This window comes from Natator depressus, chromosome 1 (assembly GCF_965152275.1).
Source record: "Natator depressus isolate rNatDep1 chromosome 1, rNatDep2.hap1, whole genome shotgun sequence".
In the NCBI taxonomy this organism is placed as follows: Eukaryota; Metazoa; Chordata; order Testudines; family Cheloniidae; genus Natator; species Natator depressus.
Window position 1 is genome coordinate 265,305,628 of NC_134234.1, and position 26,649 is coordinate 265,332,276.

A 26,649-nucleotide genomic window follows, 5' to 3' on the forward strand; every position below is an offset into this window, starting at 1 on the left:
GAAAATCTCACCCAACAGCTTTCTTATCTCATGAGTTAGAGAGAACACACCATTTGTCCAAAGCCACAGAGGGAGCTGGTGTCAGAAGAACCAGGATTAGAGTGTGGCTGTTGTAGATTCATAATCCATTGTTCTGTCACTAGAACACACTGCCTCTCTGATGCCTTAATTGGCAGGTACAAAAGAGTTTCTTCAATGTGGAAAATGCATAATTTAAGATTTTCTACACATTGTGATATATTCTCTAGAATCCCAGGTCCACAGTATATGACTACAGTCCCCTTCAGGGTTCTTAAACTTAGCTAGCCTGTTTTCTGTCTTTCAACAGCTCTCTCAGGGGCACACCACTGTAGAGCAATAAATGTCCAAGACTTTTCTCCATCCTCTAGAATCTAAGCTTTCATTTAAGAAATAAACATCTAATCCTCCTCATGTCGATAGCATTCACAGTGCAACTAATCAAATGTTGGCCTTGTTCAGTCTGCCTGCCACATACTGAAACGAATTATCTGCAAGAGAGCTGTGAACTCTATTTATTTATTGTAATGGGGTGTTACTGCTGAATATTAAATACCAAAACTGTTAACTGGAAGAGTTCTCTTCTTACTGCTTTTCCCTCCATTGCCTTGCAGACCAAAGCGGCGCCAGCTTGCTTCTCTGTCTTCTGGCTGAAAACAAACCAATGACATGAATATGTCTATCCTACTGCATGTTTTAATGGCATTAGTTTGTTTTCAGAGGGAGTTGCTCTTCGTTTCGGTTTATTCTCTTCCTCTTTCCTGTGCTTCTCCTTAGTCTGCAGGTAAAGAGGAAGCTGTCCCAGACACCTTTTTAGGGGTAGTTGAGGGTGTGTTTTATCTATGTATAATTCTTATGGAATGGGCATGAGACAATCTGAAGGCAGCTACTGGGAAAGAGCACTAATATTCCTGGGAGTTGGGAGCCCTTCCCTATAACACGCCATTTCTCAGAGCCCTCCCAAAGACGGCTTTATTACTGACTGCTCCAGAACACACAACCAAGGTTTGTTCTCCTTTTCATTTTAAGCAATAAATTGTCCTTCACTGTGCTCCAAACCTTTTACCCCAAAGCAGTGGGCCTGCACCCCCATCACAGTGGTTAGAGCTCTCAAGGACTACGTAGCCAGGAGAGCATTGTTCAGTAAGTCACTTTGTTTGGGACTTAGCATTTTAATGAGAGAGCAGAACATATTTAAAGCTGCAATCTCCAGATAGATTAAAGATAGGTGTCATGATACATTTAGAATGTCCTGTCTCATGGATTCATGTTCATTCCACAAGACACACAGCAACCTATCCATAAAATACTACCTGGGCCTTGTTTGTTCTTCTGCTAAGCATTATGGGGTGTAGACCTGGTGGCTTCCTCAAATGCTTTCATTTCACAAGGTCCTGCAATTTTAAGTTCTTCTAAAAAATGTGTATAACTTCATACACGACTACTTTTCCTCTTATATTCTCCCTCTTATTTTACTGTTTGACAATATGGAGACAACTACTGAGAAGTAGCACATGGTCCCAGCATGAGAATAGAACAATTTTGTTTTACTTCTTAATTGGTCTCCTCAAGCAGACATCTGCCAATCTGAAACATCTAGCCCTTTGTTGGTCTGTGTAATTGTTCAGTATTGTTTTCCACCTTTGGAAGTTTTCTGTATAACTGAAGGCACCTACGTGTCTCTTAAGGGATGGGAGCCAGGAGGGAAAAAATACATAATTATGCCTCCAGGATGTGGGCAGAGATACTGAGTAGTTGCCACACTAGTGAAAATTCACTCCAATGGAATATTAGCTAACAGAACAAAAATTTCCTAATTCCAGACCATAATAGTCTATATAAAGTAAATAAAAGCACCTCTAAAACAAAACTCTGTTTGCTCCCAAAATAAGTTTGAATACAGGTGTAAACCTACCTAAAAAATCATGCTCTAAGCCCACTGACTTACCTAATCAAAACAAGGGGAGAATAAGTTCAACCTGTTTCTGTTTTGATGAGAACATGGCTGCCTCCACCAAGTAATCTCAGAGCCATCTACTGTCATGGAAATGTTCACTCTTCCACGCATATTTATTTACTAAAATTTCTCTGTGATTTGTATCTACATTTTAAGAGATACTCGTTAATTAAATTCAATAGAAAAGCATCAGCATTTTCCTTGAACCTTAGCATACCAAAAGAAGGCTAGTCTATTTAGTAAGCATAAAAAGTCCATCTTCTGGTTTGGGAAGGTGGACAATAAATCCATGTGAAAAAATGGCAATATGATTCTGTATTATCCTTCAGGTGCATCTTTCTGATATAACACAAACAGTAATCAGATTTCTTGTTCGGTCGACATTTTGACCAATATGCAGGCCAGACGGTACGGCACACTTTCATTCTGCTAACCTATTTTTGGTCAAATTTAAACTAAATCTGCTAAGCAATAACAAATGTGCTGTACCATTATTACTGTGTTTATTTGTTACTCTTTGCCACTAAGATATAGGAGAAAACATAAGCACCTTATGCCTCCAGGCCTCTCCTCTTCAAAGTTGCCTACATCATGTTTCACTTGGATCTTTCACAATAATTTCATTGCTGAGTTTTTGTCCAAAAATAGGTATTTCCTGGCATCAAAAAAACCCTACAGTTTTTTTTGTTGTGTACAAGTCTTTTTTGTGTACAAGACTTCACAATTTCTTTCAAAAATGGTTGGTTACTTTCCAAGATATCAGATCCAGTAACAAGGAAAGACATACAAACTAATGAGAATCTGGATTTTCCTTTTGTAGGAGTCTGTTCTGGTCTTTGACATCAGAGAGTCAATAAAAATACACTCCCTCCCACAATCTTACTCTCAATTTTGGTAGAGTGGAGTTTGACAGCACTTTTAATATATATTGCATTTTCACTGATTGAGTCCTAATACTTCAATAAATATCTTTATTTTGTGAGCTAACAAAGATGTGCATCCTCATCTTCTTTGACATCTGAATCTTCCCTCAGCTATCCCAGTGTAAATCAGTAGTAACTCCATTGAAGTAGTTACAGTGGTGCACAATGAGAAGAGAATAGGTTCCAGGATTCCCAGCACGTGGATATTGTACATATAAGACTTAGTTACTGAAATGTTCCAAGCACCTGAGAGGCCATATATATTAAAAAAGAAAGGGTTTGATACAATAATTTAATCTGTAAACTCTTGTAGTTTAATCTCTGCTGCCTCCACTTGATTTTTCATGTGTTTGACCCAACCATTCAGACTGGCCACCTTTGTTTGTGGCCACCTTTGTTTTCAGTCTGTTTTCACTTTAGCTAGCCTAAAACTTGCAGGATATTTTGTGTAAGAGTCTCATTGCTGTGGTCTGTCATTGGAGTCCTTCCTTTCTAGATGTACATGATGGTGCCTATTGGGGTTCCCAAATGCTGAAATGCATGATGACAAGATTTTTTTGTCCCTTGGGAATATATTATTGCTTTGTTTATAGTCACTGGTACTTTACTTAGATATGCCAATTTCTATTTCATTTCATTAAGACTGGTCTAAGCTACATAGTTGGGTTGTTTTAACTACATCATTCAGGGTTGTAAAAAATATCATGCCCTGTGCAATGTAGTTAAGCTGACCTAAGCCCTGGCACAGACACTGCTAGGTCATTGTGTCAACCTAGCTACTACCTCTTAGAGAGAGGTGGATTTACTACAGGAATGGAAAACCCCCCTATGTCGCTGTAGAAAGTGTCTATGCTATAGCAGGGCAGTTGTGCCACTGTAGTGTTTTTAGTGTAGATGTACCCTTAGACTACGTGATATGCAGGGGAGACAAAGGTGGGTGAGGTAATTTTTTTTTTTTTTTATTGGACCAACTTCTGTTGTGCAAGAGACAAGCTTTCGAGCCACACAGAGCTCTTCAGGTCAATAAAATGCAGGAGTAATTTTGGGTTGCAAGACCATGGACCCTCAGGAAGAAGCTTGCTCTCATCACACTCCCTCGCCCCCAAAAATGGCCTTTAAATATCAGAACTTTACTAATAAAATGTTTATTTAGCACCTTTCATCTTGAAGGATCGCAAACCACTTTACAACTAAACACATGCATCACCACTGAAATGCATCCAGGGAGACAACTGGCACACAGCTCACTTCATAAAATTCAAGAAACGGGAGTTTTGACCAGTTACAAGGGCAAAACCCACTATTCGCACAAAAAGGGCAGTGGGAACTTTATTGACTAGCTATAACAGAGAGGATCCTCGTTTGGTGGTTTGTTTTGTTGTGTTTTAAAGATCTCATCTGAGAGATTGTAGAAGCAGGATTTATAATTGTACAATAAGAATAGAGGTACTAATGTATGTCTTGATTTCATTTTATCAGCTTTCGAATAGCAGAAAGGAATGACCCTCTGGGACATTGGAAGGAATGCATCTGACAGACCGCCAGTGTCTGTACTGATGTTAAGGCAGGGACAGACCAGAACAATCCTTATGACTGATTATGGTCACCCTTTTGTTTTAGAATAGGTTATTATGTCTACTATGGTTTCCTATATGTATTACAAATTAGGCACTCTAGTTAAATACATTTTTGTTTTAAGGTTTAGTAAGTAAAAGACAGGATCTTGTATTGTGCCTACGTTAAGGCGTTTCAAAATAAACTGACACGGTTTGTATTCTCAAAGGTCTCTGTAAAAAGACTGTTTGTGTGAATGAGGAATGTATGCATCAGGAAAAGATAAGGTGTGAACGCCATTGTTATAGCCAGATGGTCAAGGAAAAAGGAGTAAAGAGACTTAACGATACCAGAAAATCATCAACGCGTATCCATAATGAAGGAAGGGCAAATTGACGACCCTGAGGTGAAGGCTGGCACCCCTCAAGACAGGACAATTGATTAAATCGGAACTAGGACAGGATAACCCTCTCGGAGGTGTATCAGAATGTTTACATCAAAAGAGACGCCAATTAAGAAGTAACCGGTCACAAACTGACACAGCAAAATCCATAGACTTCAACAGAGAAAAAAGACTATCAGCACAGGGTGCTTGGCCATGGGACTTTGGGTTCGTCTTGCCACACTCCAGGAGCATCAGATCGTGACCAACAGAGCCCTACTCCCCTCTGCGACCAGTCTGGCTGGCCACTAGATTGATCCAAACTCTGGACTGGTAACTATAAACATCAATTGGCAGGACTCTCTCACTCTCTGTCTCTGTGTGTGTGAGAGAGAGAGATTGAAAAGCATATCCTAACGATTGTATTCTCAATAAATGCGGTATGCTGCCTTCTTCCCTATAAAGATCTGTGTGCTTCTTATAACATTTTTGGTGGAGAATTGTGAAAGGGGGGAAGAGTATATGCGCTGTAATTATTGACAATACTGCTAAGTGATTGATCATTCAGGTGTGCACACCCCCGGTCATAGAGATACCGGGCAGTAAAAAGGGAACCAGGTGTGGTTAATATTGTATTCACTGTTGGTATTTTATGAATTGAGAATTTGTATAATTAAGAGGTATACACACCCTTGGTCGTAGAAGGGCTGAGAGACAGGAGAGAGGTTTAGCATCTTTTGCTCCACCCCGGACTGCTGGGGGGAAATAATTGGAGGTGGGTGTACCCCTGGTCCTAGAAGTGCCAGGCAATAGGGGGAGGATTAGAGTCCTCACTCCGACCTGTCTGTCGGAGAAAAACTAGAAAAACGATAGGTGCATAAACCCTCCGCCGTAGCATGACTGAGCATAAGAGGGGAACTTAGGGTTTCTCGCTGTGCCCCTGGGAGGACTTTTTATATTTGGTGTATGAACCCTCGGTGGTAGAAGGCCGAGCAATACAGAGGGGGACTTAGTGTTTCTCCCTCTGGCCCAGAGTGGGTTAAAATCGTAAGTCCCGGTCACTGGCATGGGCAATAGGATGAAGAAAGGAACTTGTAAGCCCTGGCACTGGCACGGGCAAACACAAGATCTTAATTTTACACAGATCTTGCTCTGTTAAATCAAACTCTGAAAGATATAGATGTTTGGGCAGTGTAGTATTTTTTGAGAGTGATATTGTGGTGATTTCACAATTTTGAAAGAAATGTTTAAGAAAGGGGACCAGGAGTGGTGGGGGCTAGTTAAGAAGCCCACCCTCCTTGCTAAATTGGTAGTGGAACAAAGCCTGTGCCCATGGAAAGGGATGGTTCAACGAGAAAAAAAAAACAAAAAACCCAAGATCGGGCCCAGACAAGCAGGCAGGCAACAAATTAAAAAAAAAAAAAGGAAAATGGGCATAGTGGCAGGAGTAAGGAAAGCAGTAAGTGTAGACATGAAAAATTCAAATCCCTGAAATAGTACTTAGAATGGCAAAATCTAAGTTAATTAAGGTGTCACTTTGAAAAATAAGTAATTTAAGAAGAAAAGAGTAAAAAGTTAACTCTGTAAATGCTGGAGGGAATTAAGCAGTTAAACTTTGTGAAAATGTTAAAAAGGAAAAGTGTTTGCAGCCATTCTGAAGGGAAAATGGGCCCTTTTCCAAAGGAATGTCTGTAAATAATCCAGGCAAAGAGAGAATCTGATTAAAATCATTTGACTATGGACAATTTAGTCAAATTTCCTAAAAGAACATAAGGGGTTTCTATTGGAACTTAGCTGCTCTCAAATGTATAAAGGAAATGTAATCTATGTACAGCTATGTAAAAATTGAGCAGTGTAGAAAGGATGTTAAGGAAAAGAAAATGTGTATGTATCTATGTGTGTGTATAAATATGTAAGGTTCTAAGGACCAGTTGGTTTTCTTTTGTTTTTAATAATGCCACTAAAAATCCATTTGACTCTTTAATTCAAAGTTGCAAAACTGACAGACCTTTTTGCCAGACACAGGTGATTAGTGTTGTTTGGGTTTGGGATTTGGCATTTAACACTTAAGAGGTAACTTAATGCTTTACAAAATTTAAAATGTTTTAAAATAAAGACCAAAGTCGAGGCTGCAGCAGAACAGTCAAAATCAGGAGATTAGGGAAATATTCTGGATTCTTTTTGTTTGTTTGTGTATTTGTAACAAAATAGCAGATGAGAGCTGTAGTAAAAGAATAAGAAATTTAAAAAGACAGTGCCCCCCTGAAGCAACAGCAAGGGTGAGGTGCACAAAACAAAAAGAAACAAAGTTAGAAACACTGAGCCTTAAGACGGCTCTGAGTAATCAAACTGTCACTTTAATAAAGGTACTTGAAAACTCTGTAAACACAAAAGAAATAGTTACACCTTATGTAAAAATTAATATGAATGTTATAGGAGTTAAACTATGAAAGGAATGTGCATTTGCCCCAAAACATGCAGTGTATATTGTAGAAGGGGTAAAAGAAATGCAAACATACCATACTACTTAATTAAAATGCTATTAGGGCTCCAAAGGGAGCCACAATAGGTTGGATTTTCTTTTTCAGATTGCTGTGTGTTTTGAAAGCAGGAGTTAAAAGTAATCAGAACTCTGGTGAAAGTTGATTGTGTCTCTTTTAAGACAGTCTTTCTGAGCTGCTGATGGCTTTGGATCCAAAAGCAAGCCAGAAAGCGTCTGTGTTAATGCAAATTACCTAACTGATAAAGAAAGCAGCACAAAGGAGCTGCAGATAAAGGACATACCTGGTCAGCAAACAAATTGTCTAAATAAAAGGCATGGTATAACAAGATACCTTTAATAGATTTAATGTTAATAAGTACCCCTGTAACAAAGTATAGTGTGTATGATTTTCTTTAAATCCTTTAAGGTCATATGGTAATGATGCTTCTCAACTATTACCTGTAAATAAACTTAAAGCTTAACATAGCAGGAAAAACATTATAAACTTGGTCTGCTGTATAAGAAGGGAAACTGAAGTACCCCACCTTATGGATTTAATGACTAAACAGTGGGATAATTTCCCCATAACCCTTAAAAGGTAGAAGCCATTGAAACCTGGCCTGCCTATAGAACAAAACACAGGAAAGTATGGGTGTAATTCCTCTGTTTTGCCTGCAGTCAGCAAGAATATTTGTAAAAGAAAGGGATATTTTAAGCAATAATCTGCCACCCCAAAAGGGGTAGAAACATGTTCTTTTTGTCTTTCAGAAAATCACAAAAAGCTGATACCACCTGAAGAGCAACCCAGAATACCATGAATCTACTGTCACAATAGAAATTGTGGTTTGTGTTCTATGTTTTGTCTTACAGGACAACCTAATACAGAAACAAATGGAAGTGAAAACCATACTGCTATAGCTATGGGATGTACTGAAATGCAGATACTTGCTTTGTTCACCTTGGAACACAAAAATGTTTTGGGTAATATCAGGAAACACTAAGGTTTGGATACACTTGCTAAAGCAAAGAAAAAAATCACTGTTTGATACTTATCAGTACAAATGAATGCAGTATGTTTCTAGCATAGTAATTGGGGAAATTGACCTTTTAATTGGGGAAATTGTTGTTAAAATCACACACCAACTGGCTCTGGAAGCAAAGATATGGAAAGTTAGCCCACTCCCCATATTGCACATGGGATCCTTTTAATTACCCCGGACCTTGAGCCAGTGGGCTGGGGAGGGAGGGAAGCTATTAAACACCAGAGGTTGTACCAAAGTGAACTCCTCAAAAGTGGGTGTACTTGTCCTTGCCTGTTGCTCCCCCGTAGTAAAAGACATTTCACTAGGATCGTGTATGTGGAATAAATTAAATAACAAGACCAAAGTACTGTATAATGGGCTATGTGTACGTGTTAATTATTGGAAAGAGGTGTTTTGGGAGGATACAAGTGTTAGCAACCCACCAGTAAACGAATGTATATGTAATGTAAGTACTGTGTTTACCAATAATCACATTTACTATTTGTCACAACCAAAGAAGTCTCCGCTTACTGTGAGCACTGATTTAGCTAAGTTCTCTATCTTGGTGATTGGTAGCTTTCTGCCATTCAGTGCCAAGATTCACATGGATATGATTCTAGGAATCTTGGCATTGAATGGCAGAAAGTTACCAATCACCTGTTAAAAGGTAAAGAAGTAACACTGTTCCTAGAACAAACAAAAGGCAATGTGGGAATTCGAACCATTCATATTATACATGCAAACGGGTGTAACCCCCAAGGAGATTACCTAGATTCCTGGGACCCTGTCTGCTGGCAGCTCAGGGAGAGGCCCACTGTCCCTGGGAGGGACGGGGAGCCAAGGCAGACTCAGAGTCTGCCTGGCAACCAATAAGGAGTAAGAGGCCCTCCCAGGGAGTTGAGAAAAGGGGAGAAGCCATTTTGGAGCCAGTCTGAGCCAGTCTGGAGCCAGCCAGGAAAAGGGCAGGACTGGCTGTGTTGGGAGCTGGTGAGTCCCGGGCCTGCATGCAGGGTTCCCCCTGAGAACAGGCCTCTAGGGACCTGACAGCAGATCCCTCCGCTGGGTTTTTCCTTCCCCACTGATGATGCCCAATTTGTAGAGTTTGCTGGGAAACTTCCCCAGCAAGGCTGAGTTTGCCCTCCAGCTCCCTGGGTGAGACCAGTTACCACATGGTCAGCTCTGCTCTGGCTGCTAGGCCAGGGAAGCTGCCTGCTGTGAGTGTGTCTGGAGGCTGGGCTAGGAGGCTACAGTTTGGATGTTAGTGTAGTTGTGTAACCTACACCTTGAGCCCTGCACCCCTTTGTGGTGAGGGGAAATCCTGGGACCGACGCAGCCTGATCCCTGCCAGCAGAGAGCAGCCCCTCTGCAGTGACTGAGGAGTCCAGAGTCATCTTTGAACCTGAGGATCATTCATGGAGTTTGTGAGTGCACCATCTTTTAGTTAGTTAGTCAGGGAATTTGTTTTGGGGACCCCTACTCCCTGAACTGTGTCCTCAAGCCAGGGAGGAAGGGTTTGAGGATTTTATAACCTGCCGCGTATTACACCTGTGGAGGGATTTACCACCTTCTCCCACTTGTGAGTCCTTTGGGCTGTACTGAACCCAGTCAGCCAGGCTGCTAAATCACTGCAGAGAAGAATTTTGTGGTTATAGGTCATCAAGGGCCCCAGCAAAGTACGCGTACCAGCGTTACGGGACACTAACGTTACATTTGCTATATCAAGTCACAGGTATTTGCAGTGTGGGCACCAGCGACCCTAAAAATAGTGTTTTACCCTGTTATGTTATATTGGTCTCCTGTTTAATATAATTATTGTGTTGAATATCTTGTGTTTGTGTTATTTCTTGGAAGTTTCCAACTATCTGGCAAGTAAGTGGGGATTACCCCGTAGTTAGAATTTTCTGCCCAAGCTGCCCAGGGGACCCTGCCCGGAAGGAGCAAGGGGGGATGGAGGCACCGCCAAATAATTTCACAGGGAAAAAAAAAGAAGATACACCCCTCTGAGTGGGTGGCGGGATCCAAAAGAACCCAGACCTGCTAAGTGGATTGGCATTAAAGGAGGTAATCAGGTGGAGAGGGGGCGCTACACGGGGACATGTTAACAATTGCCACTGCAGAAAGACAAATAGCTTACCATTGGTATGACACATTTTCTGGATGGTCTCCCACAACTACTGACATACTGTCTGCAATGTTACACCCCCTAATTGTTTTGGCTTTAAATTGGATTTGTTTAATTGGGATGTTTGGAATCTGCTGTTGGATAAAACAAATTTATGCAAAGCTAGAACCACAAGCTCAAATTGCCTCTCAATATGTGGCTATGAAACAATTATATAAGATATGACCCACTCAAGAATTGTTCTTGAAGGGTCAAAAGGGGGATATGTAGGAGCAGGATTTTATAATTATACTCTAAGAATAGAGGTACTAATTATGTCTTGATTTCATTTTACCAGCCACTCTTTTGTTTTAGGATAAGTTTTCATGTCTACTATGGTTTTCTATATGTATTACAAATTAGGCACTCTAGTTAAATATACATTTCTTTGTTTTAAGGTTTAGTAAGTAAAAGACAGGATCTTGTATTGTGTCTGTGTTAAGGAGATTCAAAGTCAACTGACACTGTTTGTATTCTCAAAGGTCTCTGTAAAAAGACTGTTTGTGTGAATGAGGAATGTATGCATCAGGAAAAGATAAGGTGTGAACGCCATTGTTATAGCCAGATGGTCAAGGAAAAAGGAGTAAGAGACTTAACGATACCAGAAAATCATCAACGCGTATCCATAATGAAGGAAGGGCAAATTGACGACCCTGAGGTGAAGGCTGGCACGCCTCAAGACAGGACAGTTGATTAAATCGGAACCAGGACAGGATAACCCTCTCAGAGGTGTATCGGAATGTTTACATCAAAAGAGACGCCAATTAAGAAGTAACAGGTCACAAACTGACACAGCAAAATCCATAGACTTCAATAGAGAAAAAAGACTATCAGCACAGGGTGCTTGGCCATGGGACTTTGGGTTCGTCTTGCCACACTCCAGGAGCATCGGCTCGTGACCGACAGAGCCCTGCTCCCCTCTGCGACCAATCTGGCTGGCCACTAGATTGATCCAAGCTCTGGACTGGTGACTATAAACACCAACTGGCAGGAGTGTGTGTGTGTGAGAGATTGAAAAGCATATTCTAACTGTTGTATTCTCAATAAATGTATCCTGCTGCCTTCTTCCCTATAAAGATCTTGTGTGCTTCTTACAAGTATAACAAGATCCACACAGGATACCGCACACAACGCAATTTATCTACCTTAAAAGACAGAAGGTTTGTGTCAACCCTGCCAAGATTGGAATCTGTGGTGCCACGCAGTCTAGGTATTTCTAACCTGACACTTTGAGATGACTAAGCCACCACCTCAAGCTAGAGTGCGTGCTTAATACATGAATCTTTAGGTTGTATACAGATAGTGATGCAGCATTACTTCTGAATCCACAATTCTCAAATGCTTGATGTTTCCACGTATACAATCCCATGAATACGGTAGGTCTTTTTACAAGCACAAGGTGTTAATTTAAAGTTCTACAAATTCTGCAGCTTTGGGGAAAGCCTCATATTCTGATAGCTAAGTAGCTGAAATATTCTTCCAAGGGAAGCAGTGAAAGGCATTTGTAGCAACTGGACAAAGCAGTTGGAAAACCAACAGAGGGAACAATGCTGCATCACCCAGGAGGATGGAGAGTATATGATGGATCTTTTCAGCTGTTATTCCAACAATTCATTAGCAATTTATGAAAATAATAGGTATTGAGTGAGTCCTCTTTCTCTGCAGACATGTTTACAAAATGCCATTAAAACATTTTATGAATGTTCAGGGCCCAATCCCTCCCTGGTGTAACACTGTTAAAGTCAATGGAGTTACACCAGAGAGGAAAGTGGGCATCAGCATCTGTCTAGCTATGGCTTAGTTACTCTTAAATGCATTTCCTGGACATAACATTTATTATGTTCTTTCAATTCAGCAAAGAAAAATCATACAGCTATTTTTTATACAATTTGGAAGCACTTAATACAAAGTTACATGAATACACTGCATCATTATGGCCTATCTGTGGAAAAAATACTGAAATACTACCATAGGGCTGTTCAATACTAGTTTTGTCTTTCAACCTTTATCTTAATACTAGAAAATATATAAATCATTTGCATAACATTATGCAAAAGAAGGCACAGCCGGTTATACTTTACACAAGCACAATGCATAATATGCAGAATAAAGGGATAAAAAAAGCTTCACATCCTTATTAGATACATTGTTGAAATCCATTAAGAAAAGTACTTCATCAACAACAGTGTTCAACACTTGAGAGCTATGATAAACAAAATTATAATTCACTTAATGCAAAACAGATTTTTATATATATATAAAAACACAGTTTAAAAATGCTAACATAATAAAAGTAGATCCATGTAATGAAAAGTGCAAACCAAAGAAATGGAGGGTTTCACAATGTCCTTCTCATGACACAGGAAAAACTAACCCATGGGAATGAATGTATTAAAATCAGTTAATGAGTCCTTAACGTGATAAGACATCATCAGGATTTCTGAGCATTTGGAGAAAGCAGTACTGGAGAAGAGGCCCCATCCAAACTGGGGATTGGTACTGGTATGTGACCATTTAGCAGAGTTGGAAACTGCAAGAGCACAAAAGGTAAAATTCATTCATTATCTCAAAAGATTACTGCATATGCACTCAGCCCCAGCAACTGAACCCAGATGATTTTCCTTTCAAAGGCTGTAGTTCCTAAATGACAAGCTTTGATTCAAATAATAATGAGTAAAATGTATTAATGAAAGGATATTCTTTTTCTTAAATGTACAAGAAAATATAGCTAGCTAATGCTACAAGACAACTGTCATCAGCTCACAAAATTGAGCAGTATGATGAAAGATTTGTTGATTGTTATGCATAAAGGAAGAATGTTCTGTAATCTTACAAGACATTAATTAACACCTCTGTGTTTTTAAGGTATCTGAAAGAGATACGGAATGAAGATTCTTGCAAAAATGAAACTAAACTCAGGATACAGTTTCATCTGTGTGTGTCTGGGGGGGAATATATAAGCCTTCAAAATTATGTTGAAAAAGTGTATGTGTATTCAGTAGAATCCGTCAGCTCTCTACAAGGGACCCTTTGTCATGTGGCTAAGGGATATAAGTATTAAGCACGTCACATTTTCAAAGTGCTGTGCAAAGAATATTAACTAAGCTAATACACCAGTATACTCGTTGTACACCCTTGCACCCTGATTGCAGCTTATTTGCACTTAATGTGTATTGACTGGTATTTAAGATCTAAGACTAGCGAGGGAGCTAGGTAGGAAAGTAAGATAAGCCTGTTACATTATAAGCTCAGAATTAGTTTTTTAAAATGTGCTAAGGATTATATTAGACTATTTTATCGCCAGACTTAGTCCTGATTCTATGAGGCGTTACTTAAATGGGAGTGCTGAGCACCCTCAACACGCATTGATTTCAACAGGCGTTGAGACTGCTGCACCTTAAAGGATTGGGCCCAAAATACTGAATGACCCAGTCCAAAACTGCCACTTTGTTAAAACTGAACAGCTACACCAAAATGGGGTGGGTGTGTAAAAAATATATACTCTAATATCCTTACAGGACAGAGAGACAGCAATCCTAATTGCCACTGTGTTCTTCTACTAGCTCCAGGTTTGAGCTGAAGATTTTACTTTTTATCATTCAGTTTGAAATTTGAAAAGCACCAATCCATGTGATCAGCATTGGGCAGTAAGGGTCAGTGCACCATGCTGAAGGCTGTATCAAGTGTCAGTGCTGGTTTGTTTCCTGCAGGCTTCTTTTTATATCAGCCAGCCAGCCACAAGAATCACCATCAGGCCCCTGGAAAATCTTTTACCTGTTTGATTTCAACTGATTACAGGAAAAAACCCTCCAGTTTCTTGTTTTTATACTGTATGTTCTTCAAGAGGGATATGTAACCTAAAATGTCCTTTGTGTGGTTTCTAAGACTAACAAAAGAGAGATGGTTTGTATCATAATTGGCAGACTCACTAGGCAGGTGAGGTGCTGAGACGACTGACTATTATGGGAAAAGTGCTGTTTTTACTGTAACCTCATCCCCCTACCCTTTTGTCCAATTCTTCCACCTGTTGTGTTTTATGGATGAGATGGAGACTTAGATGGAGAGCTCTCTGGGGCAAAGACTGTCTTTTTTTCACTTGTTTGTACAGTGCCTCGCACAATGGGGCCCTGATCCTTGATTGAGTTCTCAGTGCTCCTGTAGTACAGATAATAAATAATCAAAACCAAGAGAATAAAATAGGTTAACTGGGATCACTGAGCAGCTGAGATTTCAATGAAGTTTGGTTGCATTCCCTTGGGGCTTTATTTTAGGATAAAACCCAGTTATGTACAAGTCTCTCATTGCCCCAGTTATGCGGTAACTTTCAAACTAATGATGAAAATCTAAAGTGAGTTTAATTACATTCTAGTATTATTTCCACAGGAAGATCTTCCAATTAGGCCAAATTATGGAGGTAAAGTGGATGAGGCAAAATTAACTGCAGATTTCAGTGGCACTTTTCATTTTCTCCAAGGCTGAATGGGCACAATTCTCTCCCCACACACTGGGATGTGGGAGTTGCTTTAGCTGTGTATGTATTCCAGTGTTGTTCTAGTGAGGCACTTAATGGCCACTCAGTTTCAGAATGAAATATAAAGAGCACTTCATCCAGGAAGAGGCGTGTGCTGATCGCTCTCGCTCAACATGGAGTGCCACTCTCTGCCTTGGTATGTAACAGCCTTCTGCTAGGATGACTGTCCTGTCCCAAAGGCACGGTACGTTAACACTGGAAGAAGCAGGGGTCTAACAAGAATGCTAAGACCCTCCTCTTTTCTCCCTTTTCACCCAACACGGTGTAGTCAGCACTCCATCCTGTTACCACCTAATCCAGTCCAGCTCTTAAGGGGTATGTCTACACAGCCTACGGCAGCAAGCCTCCCAACCTGGGTCTGTAGAAGCCCTTTGAAGTCCACTCTCCCGCCTCAGCTTCAGAGCTCAAGCTCCAGCCCAAGCCACACTTTCAAAACACTCTCTACACAGCTGTTTTTAGGATGCTAGTGAAAGCCCCACAAGCCCAAGTTTGTCAACCCAGGCAGGGAGGCTAGCTGCTGCGGGCATGGTAGACATACCCAAGGAGGGCCTGTGAGGTGACCCAGTATGGGCTGTTAGTCAGCGAGAACTACCAGATCTGTCTGTGTACAGTAGCCTCAGTAACAAAAAATCTCCGTAGCTCTTTAGGGCAGAGACTGTTCTTTCTTGTGTGTTTGTACAACACACAGTACAACTGGGACCCATCCTGATTGAGGCCTCTGGGCGCTGTGGCAATATTAATATTAATTAATTATAGCCAAGTCCTGTCTGTTCTCTACTATGGAAGATGCTACACACCTGGAAAAAAGAAACTGGGGCCTAGTCCTGCTTCTATTAAAGTCAAGAGCCCAGAAAAGGAAAGAGAGAGTCAATTAGCTTTAGGATGTATTACCCTCAGCCCCCACAGCTTTCAGGGTTTCCGCTTCCTGTTTCAGCAAGCAATGAATGTTCAGTTAACCCTCAATGGGAACAGAAACGTGTCCGCATGAGACCACCTTTTCCTTAGGGCATGCAGCCAGCTCTTTTTTTCTTGACTCCTAGATTTGTTCGCTAGAATTCTGAAGGGTGGGTTTGCCCTGGCAGGGACACATGTAGCATCCCTAGTCTGGGGAGAGTTTTACATGTGCAGGTGCGTGAGACAGGAGATCCCCAAGTGACCCTGTCTTGGCTAAGTCTGTTTTTTTATAGGGAAGAAAACTCCAACTCGGTGAGTTAGTTCCATTTCAGCTGCTGTTGCCACTTCCTATTTGGTTTGTAAAATAAAACTTTATGCACTACAGATTTGTCACCTGGGCCTTTTTTCTGAACCATATATTATTCAGATAAGGCCTTTTGGGTCCATCAGATGTGACAGAGCCAAATCCACTTTCACTTCCAGTTGTCACCGTAGGTTGTTCGATTCACGTGCCGTCTCATTACAGGACAAGTCTTGGATGCATCCATCTCAAATGTCTGGATGTTTCCAATCGTGTGCAGAATAATAGCACAATATGAATAAATGAGTTTATATGAGGTGAAACAAAGAGCCCTAGGACTGTTGCACGTAAAGTCACATTATAACTGAAAGGAGTGCCTGTAACCCCAGTTTGGAGCTGGAGTATTTATGGTCATATCACTCCCAGCCCTTGTGACTCTGCTGTATAATATGGCCGCCTTTCCGCCAGCATCTGAGTTCAGGGGCTGGGGTGTCTTTGTTCCCCAACTTCCACACACTGTGTCAGTGCTGGTCTGCCCCAGCACTTGTGGGATTTCATTCCAGGGCTTTTCCTTGCATTCTTTAGCTGCTCTATGACTCACCAGCTTTCTTCCTGCCAATTAGCTGATAAGTATTTTTTTTCCTGTGCCCTATTGAATCAGCTGATTGGCAACAGCTCCAGTTGGCCGGAGTGTGGAGGAGCTGATAGCCCCACCCTCTTTCCAATTTCTGGATGGACACTGGGGCTTTGGATGGCTTATATTCCACAGTGATTTATTCATGTCTTTACTGGGTTTTGTGTGGTGCTCTTCACTGTGCAATCCAATTTGCTCTCGAACATTTATTCTCACTACACCCTATGCTGCAGAGAAGTGCTGTTATCCCCATTTCACAGATGAGAAACTCTGGCAAAGAGGGATTAAGTGACTTGTCCAAGGACACACATGAAATCTGTAGCAGAGCTGGGAACTAAGCCCAGATCTCCTGAGTAAAAGGCCCATGCATTACCCACAACTCCTCAGTGACAGGCACCTTCACATAATAGAAGGATCAATTACTACCTTCTGTACAAGGCTAGGCCTTGGTTTCCATGATTTTTCCAAAGCCTTTTCCATTGCTTTCCCTCCCACCTTCAACAGCTGCAAGGCAGTCTCTTTACTCTGCAGTCTCCTTCAGTGGCTTTCTTTGGTGCACGTACTGAAAAGTCAGCAGGGTAACATCAGTACGTGCATCAAAGAAAGCCACCTTTAGAAATGAAATGTGTCCACAAGAAAAACCTACCTGGAACAAGGTGTTTGGTCCTTGCAGCCTGGCAGGACTCAAAGGAGCTACAGGACTAAGGCTGCTCCAAAAGTGAATGCTAGACAGCAGTGGACTTGGGGTCAACAGTAATCCATTTGGGGTCTGGAAGACAAAAATACCAAATGTGTGCCTTGAGGCAGAAGACAATATAGGTTGGACTGTTACAGCTCCATCAACATTTTGCAACATTCTGAGGTCCCCTCCCCCCCCCCAATCTACTGACCCTTTCAGAACAGTAATTTAATATCCCATGCTATAAAATGATCTCCTTTTCAAAGTGATTTTATTGCCATTCAGGTTTAAGAAGATTCAAATCAGAGCCACATGATTTGATGCACATCAGTATCACAGTGTTACAACACCATGCATACCTCATTTTAGACACTGCCTATAAATGTAAAACTCTAAGCTCTGTCAGAATAATGTTTGTTTTTTTTGTAGACTAACAATTACTCGCCCTGGCTAGATCTTTTGGACTATTAACCCAATAGTGTTTGGAGTCAAATGATCCACAGCTAGGCTTTGAAGCTCACTCCCCTAGCTGGCGCTTCTCTTTCACTCTGTTTGAAAGAAGGCTTAACAAAGTGGCATTGTATTGGTTTCTGCCGTGAAGGGTGGGTTTACAACCAGAGTGACAGCTAAGGCTCCAGAGAATGCAACTAATTCTATGCTAAGAATCTAAATCCATAGAACTAAGAATCTGTGGATTTTCTGTGCTCACAGATTGCTACTTGCAGGGTCATGACTTGGGTACAGAGCTGGGAGTTTTCTCATAGTGTTTTCAAAATGGAATTGCAGGCTGGACACAGTAAAAAAGCATCTGGCAAGCAAATTTCTGTGTTTAAAGAAAGAGAGTCTAAAATCACATGCGCCATTCTGTATCCAAAATAACTTCTAGAATTCCGAATAAGAAAGTGACACAGGTGCTGTGATAAGCTTTGAACACAAGGATTTGAAATACCTGAGCTAATCTTTCTCAAACCCCAGGCCCCATATTAGCAAATCACCCCTTTTCAGGAACGGATTTAAGCATGTGCTTAATCTCATTGACTTTAATGGAACATGAGCACATGCTTAAAATTGAGCCTGCGCTTTGCTGAACAGGAAAATGTTTTGCTGAATGGGGGGCTGGCTGTATTTAAAACCTTTGGGGGAAGGAGAAGAATCTCATGACTCCTTGGGGGGGAATTAATGTTCCCCCAGTCAGTCAACTCACATAATCCTACGTGTCTCATACTGCTGTGGCTGAGCTCCTGCTCTCTATTCGCCTCCTCTATGGCCAAGGGTATAAACTTTGCCCCCATAAAGGGTCTCATTTGAGTTTGTTCAAACTGTTTACTGTCACATCTGTCTTTGCATGTGCACGAGCACACATTATGTTGCTCAGACACCACAGTTAATGGCACAGTGAAGACTAGACAGAGAGAGACCAGAAGTTAAGGAATTTTAAAATCCAAATGATGATCTATTCGTATAGTGAAGATACCTAAGGGGCCTGTGAGGATTAGAGCTCCATTGAGCCAGGTGCTGTACAAATCCACAGGAAGACTCACACCTGCCCTGACATACCTGCAATCGAATTCGAAACAAGAGTTTCGAAGTTTAGCAAACAGAAGCTGGGAAGGGTAGAGTGGGGCAGGAGATAACCGTAATAAGATCACACCGTAACCTAGGCTAGCAATGCACACAACCTGAGAGCCGCAACCTATTGCAAAGGTGGGTTTTTAAAAAACAAAAAAGTCTAATTTCTATTCAGTGGCTGATTTCTCACATGAAGTGGAGCTTGTGGAAAGACTTTGAAGGAGCAGGTAGTGGCCTTACAGGTCACGCAGAGCAGGTGCTCCATGCATAAGGGTTAGCATGGAGGAAAGCACAGAGATGTTTGTGGGAGAAACGGACAAATGGAAGTTGAAGGCCAGCGTCATCGGCAGAGCAAGGGGGCTACATAAGAGAGAAAAGCGGATGAGATGGGAGTGGCGAACTTGTGAAGGGGCTTGAAAGGAGATGGATGGCAAGACGCCTGACTTTGGATGCAATGTAAAACTGGGAATCAAAACCGAGGTGATCTTAGCAGCTGTGTGTGTCTGAATTGGAGAGGGGTGTTGGGAGGGCCAAAGTGGGAGGAGAGTATAGTGCTTGTGAAGTAAAGGGAGGGACCTGAGTAAGAACTGTAACAGTGTGAACAAAGGAGAGGTCAGGTTTTGGAAATGTTATGGAGGAAGCAGCAGCAGGATTTGGACACAGCCTGGATGGGTCAGGCCAGGAAATGGAAAGAGTCAAAGATGACCCCCAATTATGGTGCCTGCACGCCAGTGAGAATCTCAGTAGTGATGTCAAGAAGGACAAAGTAGATGAGGGAGTGGGAAGGCGATGAGGGGTGGAGACAGAAGTTCAATTTTGGCCATGTTAAGTTTAAGCTTATGTCAAGACATCTAGGATGAGATGTCGGAGAGAGAGGCTCATGTGCAGGATTGGTGGGAGGGAGGCAGACAGGTGGGTAAAGAGTTGGAAGGTAGAGTTACCAGTCATTGTAGATGTAAAAATTGTAGCTTATGCTGTGTGAGCAGATGAGACCACCCAAGGGAAAGGCTGTAAATCAAGATGAGATGGGGCAAAGGATGGAACCCTGCAGAACCCATAAACAGTGGGTGTAGGGAGGACAATGACCCACTAAAAGAGATGATAAAGGAATGGCCAGAAATGCAGGCGGAGAACCACGCGAGACCTTCATGATGAAAACAAGGGTGGGCAAGATTTAGAGGAGAGTCTGATCGATGGCTTCCAACGCAGCAGGGAAGTCAAGGAGCAGGAATACACAGTGGAGAGAGGGAGATCTGGCCCTGGGAAGCGTAGTTTCAGCAGAGCAAAGCAGAGGAACTTGGAGGACAGGATTGTAGGTGACCAATACATTTAGGGGTGAAGGAAAGAAGGGAGTTGAGGGTTGCCACTGGATAGATGAGTGGGGACAATGGGTTTTTTTGAAGACAGGGATACCAGAGCAATCGAGTCCTGTGAGGAAGGAAAGCAGGTGAGAGTGAAATATTGAGAACAGTGAGGAAGAGGAAGAGAAAAAGGACGGAGTGATTGGATGGAAAGGTGCTAGAGGAAAAGAGCAGGCAAGAAACCCCAGGGCTGGTAACAGGAGAGCAGGTTAAAGAAATGGAGTAAGCCACACTGGATCTTACTAAGAGCAGGTTGCTAGGTGCTGTTGCTACTAGCACGGATCCAACAGTGTTGACAAGGCCAAAATGTATATGGACGCGCCCCCTCTCAAGGATGCCGTAGCCTCCAAAGCCACTATGCTCTCCCTCACAGCCACATATTTGCCAACTCCCTCCCCTCCCCCATGCTGATTTCCTCGCCTCATCCCAAGTAGCACGCGGAAAGCCCTTGTGGAGTAGGCTGTGCAGAATGTAAGGGGTCCGGGCTCACCAAGCATGCCCCCCAAATCCTGCACTCCCATCTCCCCATGCAACACCACACCAGCCTCACTGTGCCCACGGCCCTTCTGTCTATGGGGAAGGGGGCAGCAGGGTTTGCCCCTTAAAAGTAACTCTGTCCACTCTCAAACTAAACATTTCTATCTTTTTAAGAACAGCTAATAATCATGTACATGTTGGGTAGTTTCAGATGCCAGCGTGAGTGGTGCTGTTCCCAGGCTGTGTTACTATCTGATAACCATCCTCCTGGAGTGTATCCATGGGAATTCAGGAGATATGGCAAACCATGTAATTGAACTAGATCAGGATAAATGGTTGGAGATCTATGTAAGTTAAAGGCCATTGACTTGAAACCAACCATCTCTGCAGCCGGAACCAATACAGTTCAGCGAAGTACACAGTATTACGCAGGCTGAGCTAGCTGTGAGGTCTTGGGACACTGTTCTGAATAAACCCCACATCTGCTTTTACTTCTTCCCAGAGAACCGTCTTAAAAAAGTATATGAGCAGCTCTCATGATCCACATGACTATGAATACCCAATGACCCAACAGCTTTTTGAGAAGGTTCTTTGGGAAGAAATAAAGAGCAAAAGGCAGGAGGAGGGGCTTACTCAGAATTGTGTCCCGAGGTCTGATCCCTAATAATGGATGCAGAGAGACCTATTTCTCTGAAGTACCCCTAAAGAAGAGCTAGTACTTAAAGAGAGATTTGAAACTGAATTGTAAACCAGTCAGGTCAATCAATACCTTAAGGTGACTGACAATAGTACTAAGGTAAAGCCCACACCCTCTGAAGATCAGCGCACTAGAGCTGTCACTTTCAGCTGGAGCCAGTAGCTAGCCACAGTAAGGCTCGAATTTGGTTAATATTTAACACAAGAAGTGCAGGCTGCATTCCAGCCTTCGTATCACGGAGGCCATCAGACAGCAGTGAAACCACAGGAGGAATTTAGGGTGTAAACAACAGAACAGAGTCACCTGTCCTTAAATTACATGTGGAAACTGATATATCATCTCATGTTAAGCCCCCACTGACAATATAATCAGTATTGTGTTTTAATCCTGCTGGGATGCTATTATCCCAAAGCCAGCAATAACCACACTAGCCCAGATGGATTAGATTTCTCTCAGTCGCAGGAGCACTGCTTTAAAAAAATATTTCAAATTAATGTTATTTATTGCACAAACAGCACTACAGTGAGGAAGAGCAGAGCTCCCACCTTCGCCCCAAAAAGAAGCAAAGTTAGTGTAACCGTTACTTGCACAGTGCATGTCGCATCACGATAGCTGACCCCTACAGAAATTACCCCTTTAGCTCACGTGCTGTAAGGTTTGTAACCATGTTGCTAAAGGTTCCGGCCCTGCAGATGACGTATGCAAAGGGAGGGGCTGTTGTGTACACACTCATTTAATACGTTAAGAATCAGTATATTGTAGAAGTTACAAACTCTGAAGCGGATGCCTCAAGAAAACAGACATAAATCAGCTTTCCCCATTTTCCAGAGAAAGGCAACGGTGCTAGCAAAAACAAAAAGATAAACAATCTGCAGAACAAGCGATGGAACTGAGCAAAATACTCAAATTTTGTTATTTAAGCATTCCTGTTTTCAAATTCATTAAATGAAAATCCAAAAAAACTCTACCAAAAAATTGTACCAATTCCTTTTTGCCCTTAAGAGCAAAATTTCCTAATATCTCCACGTCGCTTTTTTTCTTTTCGAAGTTGAGTTGATCCTGTTTGGTTACAAAGTCGTAAGGTCTTCGTTATGGTTCTCTGATTGGCTGAGCGTTTTATTTATGTGCTCAAGAATAGTTGTTGGAAGCCATTTTGAATCATTTTCTCAGAGGGAGTGGCTGCATTTTGTGAGCTCTTGCTGAACCATTCAAATGCCCTGCCTGACTTCTAAAGTTGGGAGCAGAGGGCATATATCCTTGACTGTGTCTGGTCCCTAGGTGTCTCTGAGATCAGAATCTGGTATATAAAATGTAGTCGGATGTATAGCATTTGCTGTTCCCAAGTAAAATGAGATGAATTGCAGTGTGCCAACCTAAATTCTAGATCGCATTACTTTCTGTTATAACTTTACTGTTACCTAAATATGGTTGATGTATTTTGTACTTTATTATGTGCTCAATTATGTCAAACTTCTTAAAGATGTAGGATGCTTTTTAAACAAGCCTAAAACCAATTGTTAATTCACAGGAAACAGTTACCGTGCTCCAGTGATGCTGCCAAATATCTGGAGAGCAAATGGCCCCAAAGAGCACACCATGTCTCTCACAGATGCATTCAGTCTCTTACGTGATAGGACATGCTGTTAAGGAAGATTTGCTGAACGGTGGAATAAACAGATGGAGACTGAATCACTGATATGTTTGGTAATGGACTACAGTCAGTATCAGACAAGAAGAGGCCCACAGTCAACTACAAAACAAACCAGGCTCTTTCTGATTTTTCCTTTTTGAAAATCTTGGGCGTTATACACTATTTTATAGATAACAGGGAAATGAAGTATCCAAAGAAATGGTGAATGAATGGACCAACAAGGAAACAAATCAAAATGGCTGCACTGATTCTGGGTGTGGTATCAGATTAAAGTAGACTTGCAACGGACCTTGCTTTCAATCTGTCCCATTCTGGACCTGGTATGATTTATTTGTCCCTTTTTGTGCCCTGAAAGTAAAACACTTACTATGGTTATCACCACAGCTAGATACTCTGCATGCTAGTCATTGCATCTCAGTTCGGGCTTGCCACACTCCAGTTCTTCCTGCTAACTGTACTTTACACTTGGAGTTTTTATGATGTGCACAAATGACAGGTAGAGACAAACAAGCTAATATTCATTTGAGACCCAACCTTAAATCGTTCCCTTGTGCCCAAGTACTGCAGGGCTCTAATAAAAGGAAGGCATAATATCTGGTGAATTCAGGATAAGGCTTAAATCATAACCCTAGATTTCCTTGCTTTTGTGAGTAAGTTAGCCACCCTGCCATTTGTTGTTTTATTTTTTGTTATATATTCAATAAATTTCACTTAATATTGATTGCATGAACTTTTATTCCTATAGTCTCCCTTTGTGCATATTTTTACAAATCAATTTCCTCTCTAATTTTACTGTGGTGCAGTCAGACACAAATTACTTAGCATGATGCAAGCACTAAATCATCTGCTTCTTGCTGACTTTCCTCTTGTCCTTTGAATTACTAGGTTTGTCCAATGACATTATTTTTAGTGAACTCCACCTTCAGGACAACTATTGTTCAACACTGAGACTCCTACAATTATGTAATTAGTTAACATCCACTTTACAGTGAACAGAAACAAATGGGTATTTCTTAGGCTCATGCAGAAAGGAGACTACAGCAAATGCTTTATGAACCTGTAAGGCCTTTTGAAATTGGCTAAAGAGCCCTTTCTTAGAAACCAATTAATTTGATCTGCTTTGAAAGCTAATGAAAATGTCACACTTTATGAATGGGTGCAGCAAGTGGTACTAAAAAATCAGCCAAGCATCCCATGACGTACACATCCACATTTTGACCGAGTAACTACATGTATTTGTTTCTTGGCCTTTTCCTCCTTGTTCTGCATACCTGGAAACTGGTTTTAAACGATAGCTGATTGATGTTAACAGCTGCCCCAAGTGAATGTCTCATTATCCTTCCACCCACTCTGTGAACTGTAATTACTTTTCTCCACATTACTAAGAGAGCGCTGGGCGTGTGTGCAAGAAAGGACTGTACTTTCCACATTTTATATAGGCATCTCCGACACGTTTTTTCCACATGGACTCTTTTCAGTGTGAAAGACATATGCACATAAAACTGACCCTTCATTTAGTCTTGACCAAATTAGAACCTATTTGTCCTAAACAAGAGTATATTAGACAGACATTTCTTACCTGTGCAGTAAAGAAAGCTGGAGTCAGGGATCCCGAAGGAAGTGCTGGGCTGTTGAGGGCGATGGAACCAATATCAGTGCTGGAAAGAACCATGGGCGGTGCTGAGATTTCCAAGCCTTTGGGTTTTTTAGCCTTTGGGGGAAGAGATGGAAATTTTGTCTTGGAACCTGAAGAGAGGTTCAGAGGCTCAAGAGAATCTGAGTCATGGCAACTGGACTCAAGAAAGAGGTTCCTGTGATCTGAAGGGAGGGGTGAGTGAGGAGACAGAGATGGGGACCGTGATGAAGACGGAGAAGTAGTAGATGAAATGCTGGCTGTGGTAGGCAACATTAAAGAAGATATTTTAGCTGACACTGAAGAGGCGAGAAAAGCAGAGCCAGCTGCTGCTTCGGACGTCGATGGCAATGACACAATGGGCCTCATCACTTGCTTGTCTGTTTTGTTTGTCACAAATCTTATAACAGTCCTGACTTCTTCCACTGGTATGTTTCCCTCTGACTTCTCCTCCAGTTTTTCTGTTTTAATTGGCTTGTGAGTGTCTGGCTGGTTCTGCAGGGAGTTGATGGTGAAAGAAGAGTACAGACCAGAATGGATATATTCATTACGGCTTGTGCTTTTCAGAGCTGACACGTTGTGCTTGTGCTGGTCTCTGCCCTCGGAAAGCATCTTACACTCACTGTCCTGCAGCAAGAGGCTCTCTCTGCTGATTTCCACGGCATGAGGATCCATTTTCAAAATCTCAGGAAAGGAGACAAACTTATACACAAACTTCTGTCCAATCACTTTCTTGATGATGTTCTGTGAATACAAAACCACATGCTAACAAGGTTAGTGATCTGGACACACTGAGTGTATTATTATTGTTTTCTATTTGTATTATAATGCCTATGGGCTGTAGTTATGAACCAGGACCCCACTGTGCTAGTGTAACGCCGACAGACTCATGTTGTGGGCGGGCGAGATTGAACCAACAACTTGCTGTTAGCGAAGGCTGTAGAGCAGACTCATAATCTCTCTCTAAGTGGTCTCAGTGCCACTAGATGGGACAGAACACCACACCTAGGAGGTGTGTGGGTTACACTAGGCGCTGTACAAGCACAGAACAAAACACAGTCCCTCCCCAAAGAGCTTACGGTCTCAGTATAAGACGAGACAACAGATAGATCTAGACATATGGAGTACAAATAAATAATGAAACAATATTGGTCAGCATGGCAGGCAGTGGTCGCTTACATGGTTTCACATATATAGGCTGACATTGCTCTTTGCTCGTAGTCAGACAGGCATTTCAGTCAGTTTTCAAACTCTTCCTCTCCTTGGGCCTGACTCCATCCACCTACCTAAACATTTGTTACACGCCTCCTCATCACATCTAACCGAATTGCCATCTCTACAATGTACAGGCCGCGACATGAATTAATCACCTCTCTCTTCCCCTGAAGCAGCTCAGGAATATTTTCTTTCCAATGGAAAAAGAGCATTCTTAGCACCTTGGAGGTCTGAACTCCTTCACCTTTAGATGGGCTATCACACTGCAGGAAACTCAGCTATAGCTCTTGCAAACCCTAGATCCATTATCCTTAAGGGTTAAGCTTTCCTTTCCAATGTTTGCAAATTATAAAACAAATGTAAGCAGAGTCTGAATGAGCTCTCCCCTGACATCTAGTGGTGAGCTGTGGAAAAAGACTTCAGAAGCTGATCTCGTTTGCATGGACACACCCACCCTGCCTAGGTGCTCAGCATGATGGGATTGCTTGCCCAAATGATCACTTGTGGC

At 41.8% G+C, this 26,649-nt stretch overlaps 1 protein-coding gene across 5 annotated transcripts in view; it reads right to left on the reverse strand.

The window, feature by feature from the left end:
• Positions 1-12,094: 12,094 nt before the first annotated feature.
• ELK3 (ETS transcription factor ELK3) overlaps positions 12,095-26,649 on the reverse strand; it is a 59,161-nt gene continuing 44,606 nt past the window's right edge. For all 5 annotated transcript variants that reach the window (XM_074941868.1, XM_074941867.1, XM_074941865.1 and 2 more), the window contains 3 exons: positions 24,873-25,670; positions 17,506-17,628; positions 12,095-13,029 (listed from right to left, as the gene is read on the reverse strand). In XM_074941868.1, the coding sequence (XP_074797969.1) occupies positions 12,931-13,029; positions 17,506-17,628; positions 24,873-25,670 (1,020 nt within the window). In that variant the 3' untranslated portion in view covers positions 12,095-12,930. The remainder of the gene's footprint in view (positions 13,030-17,505; positions 17,629-24,872; positions 25,671-26,649) is intronic.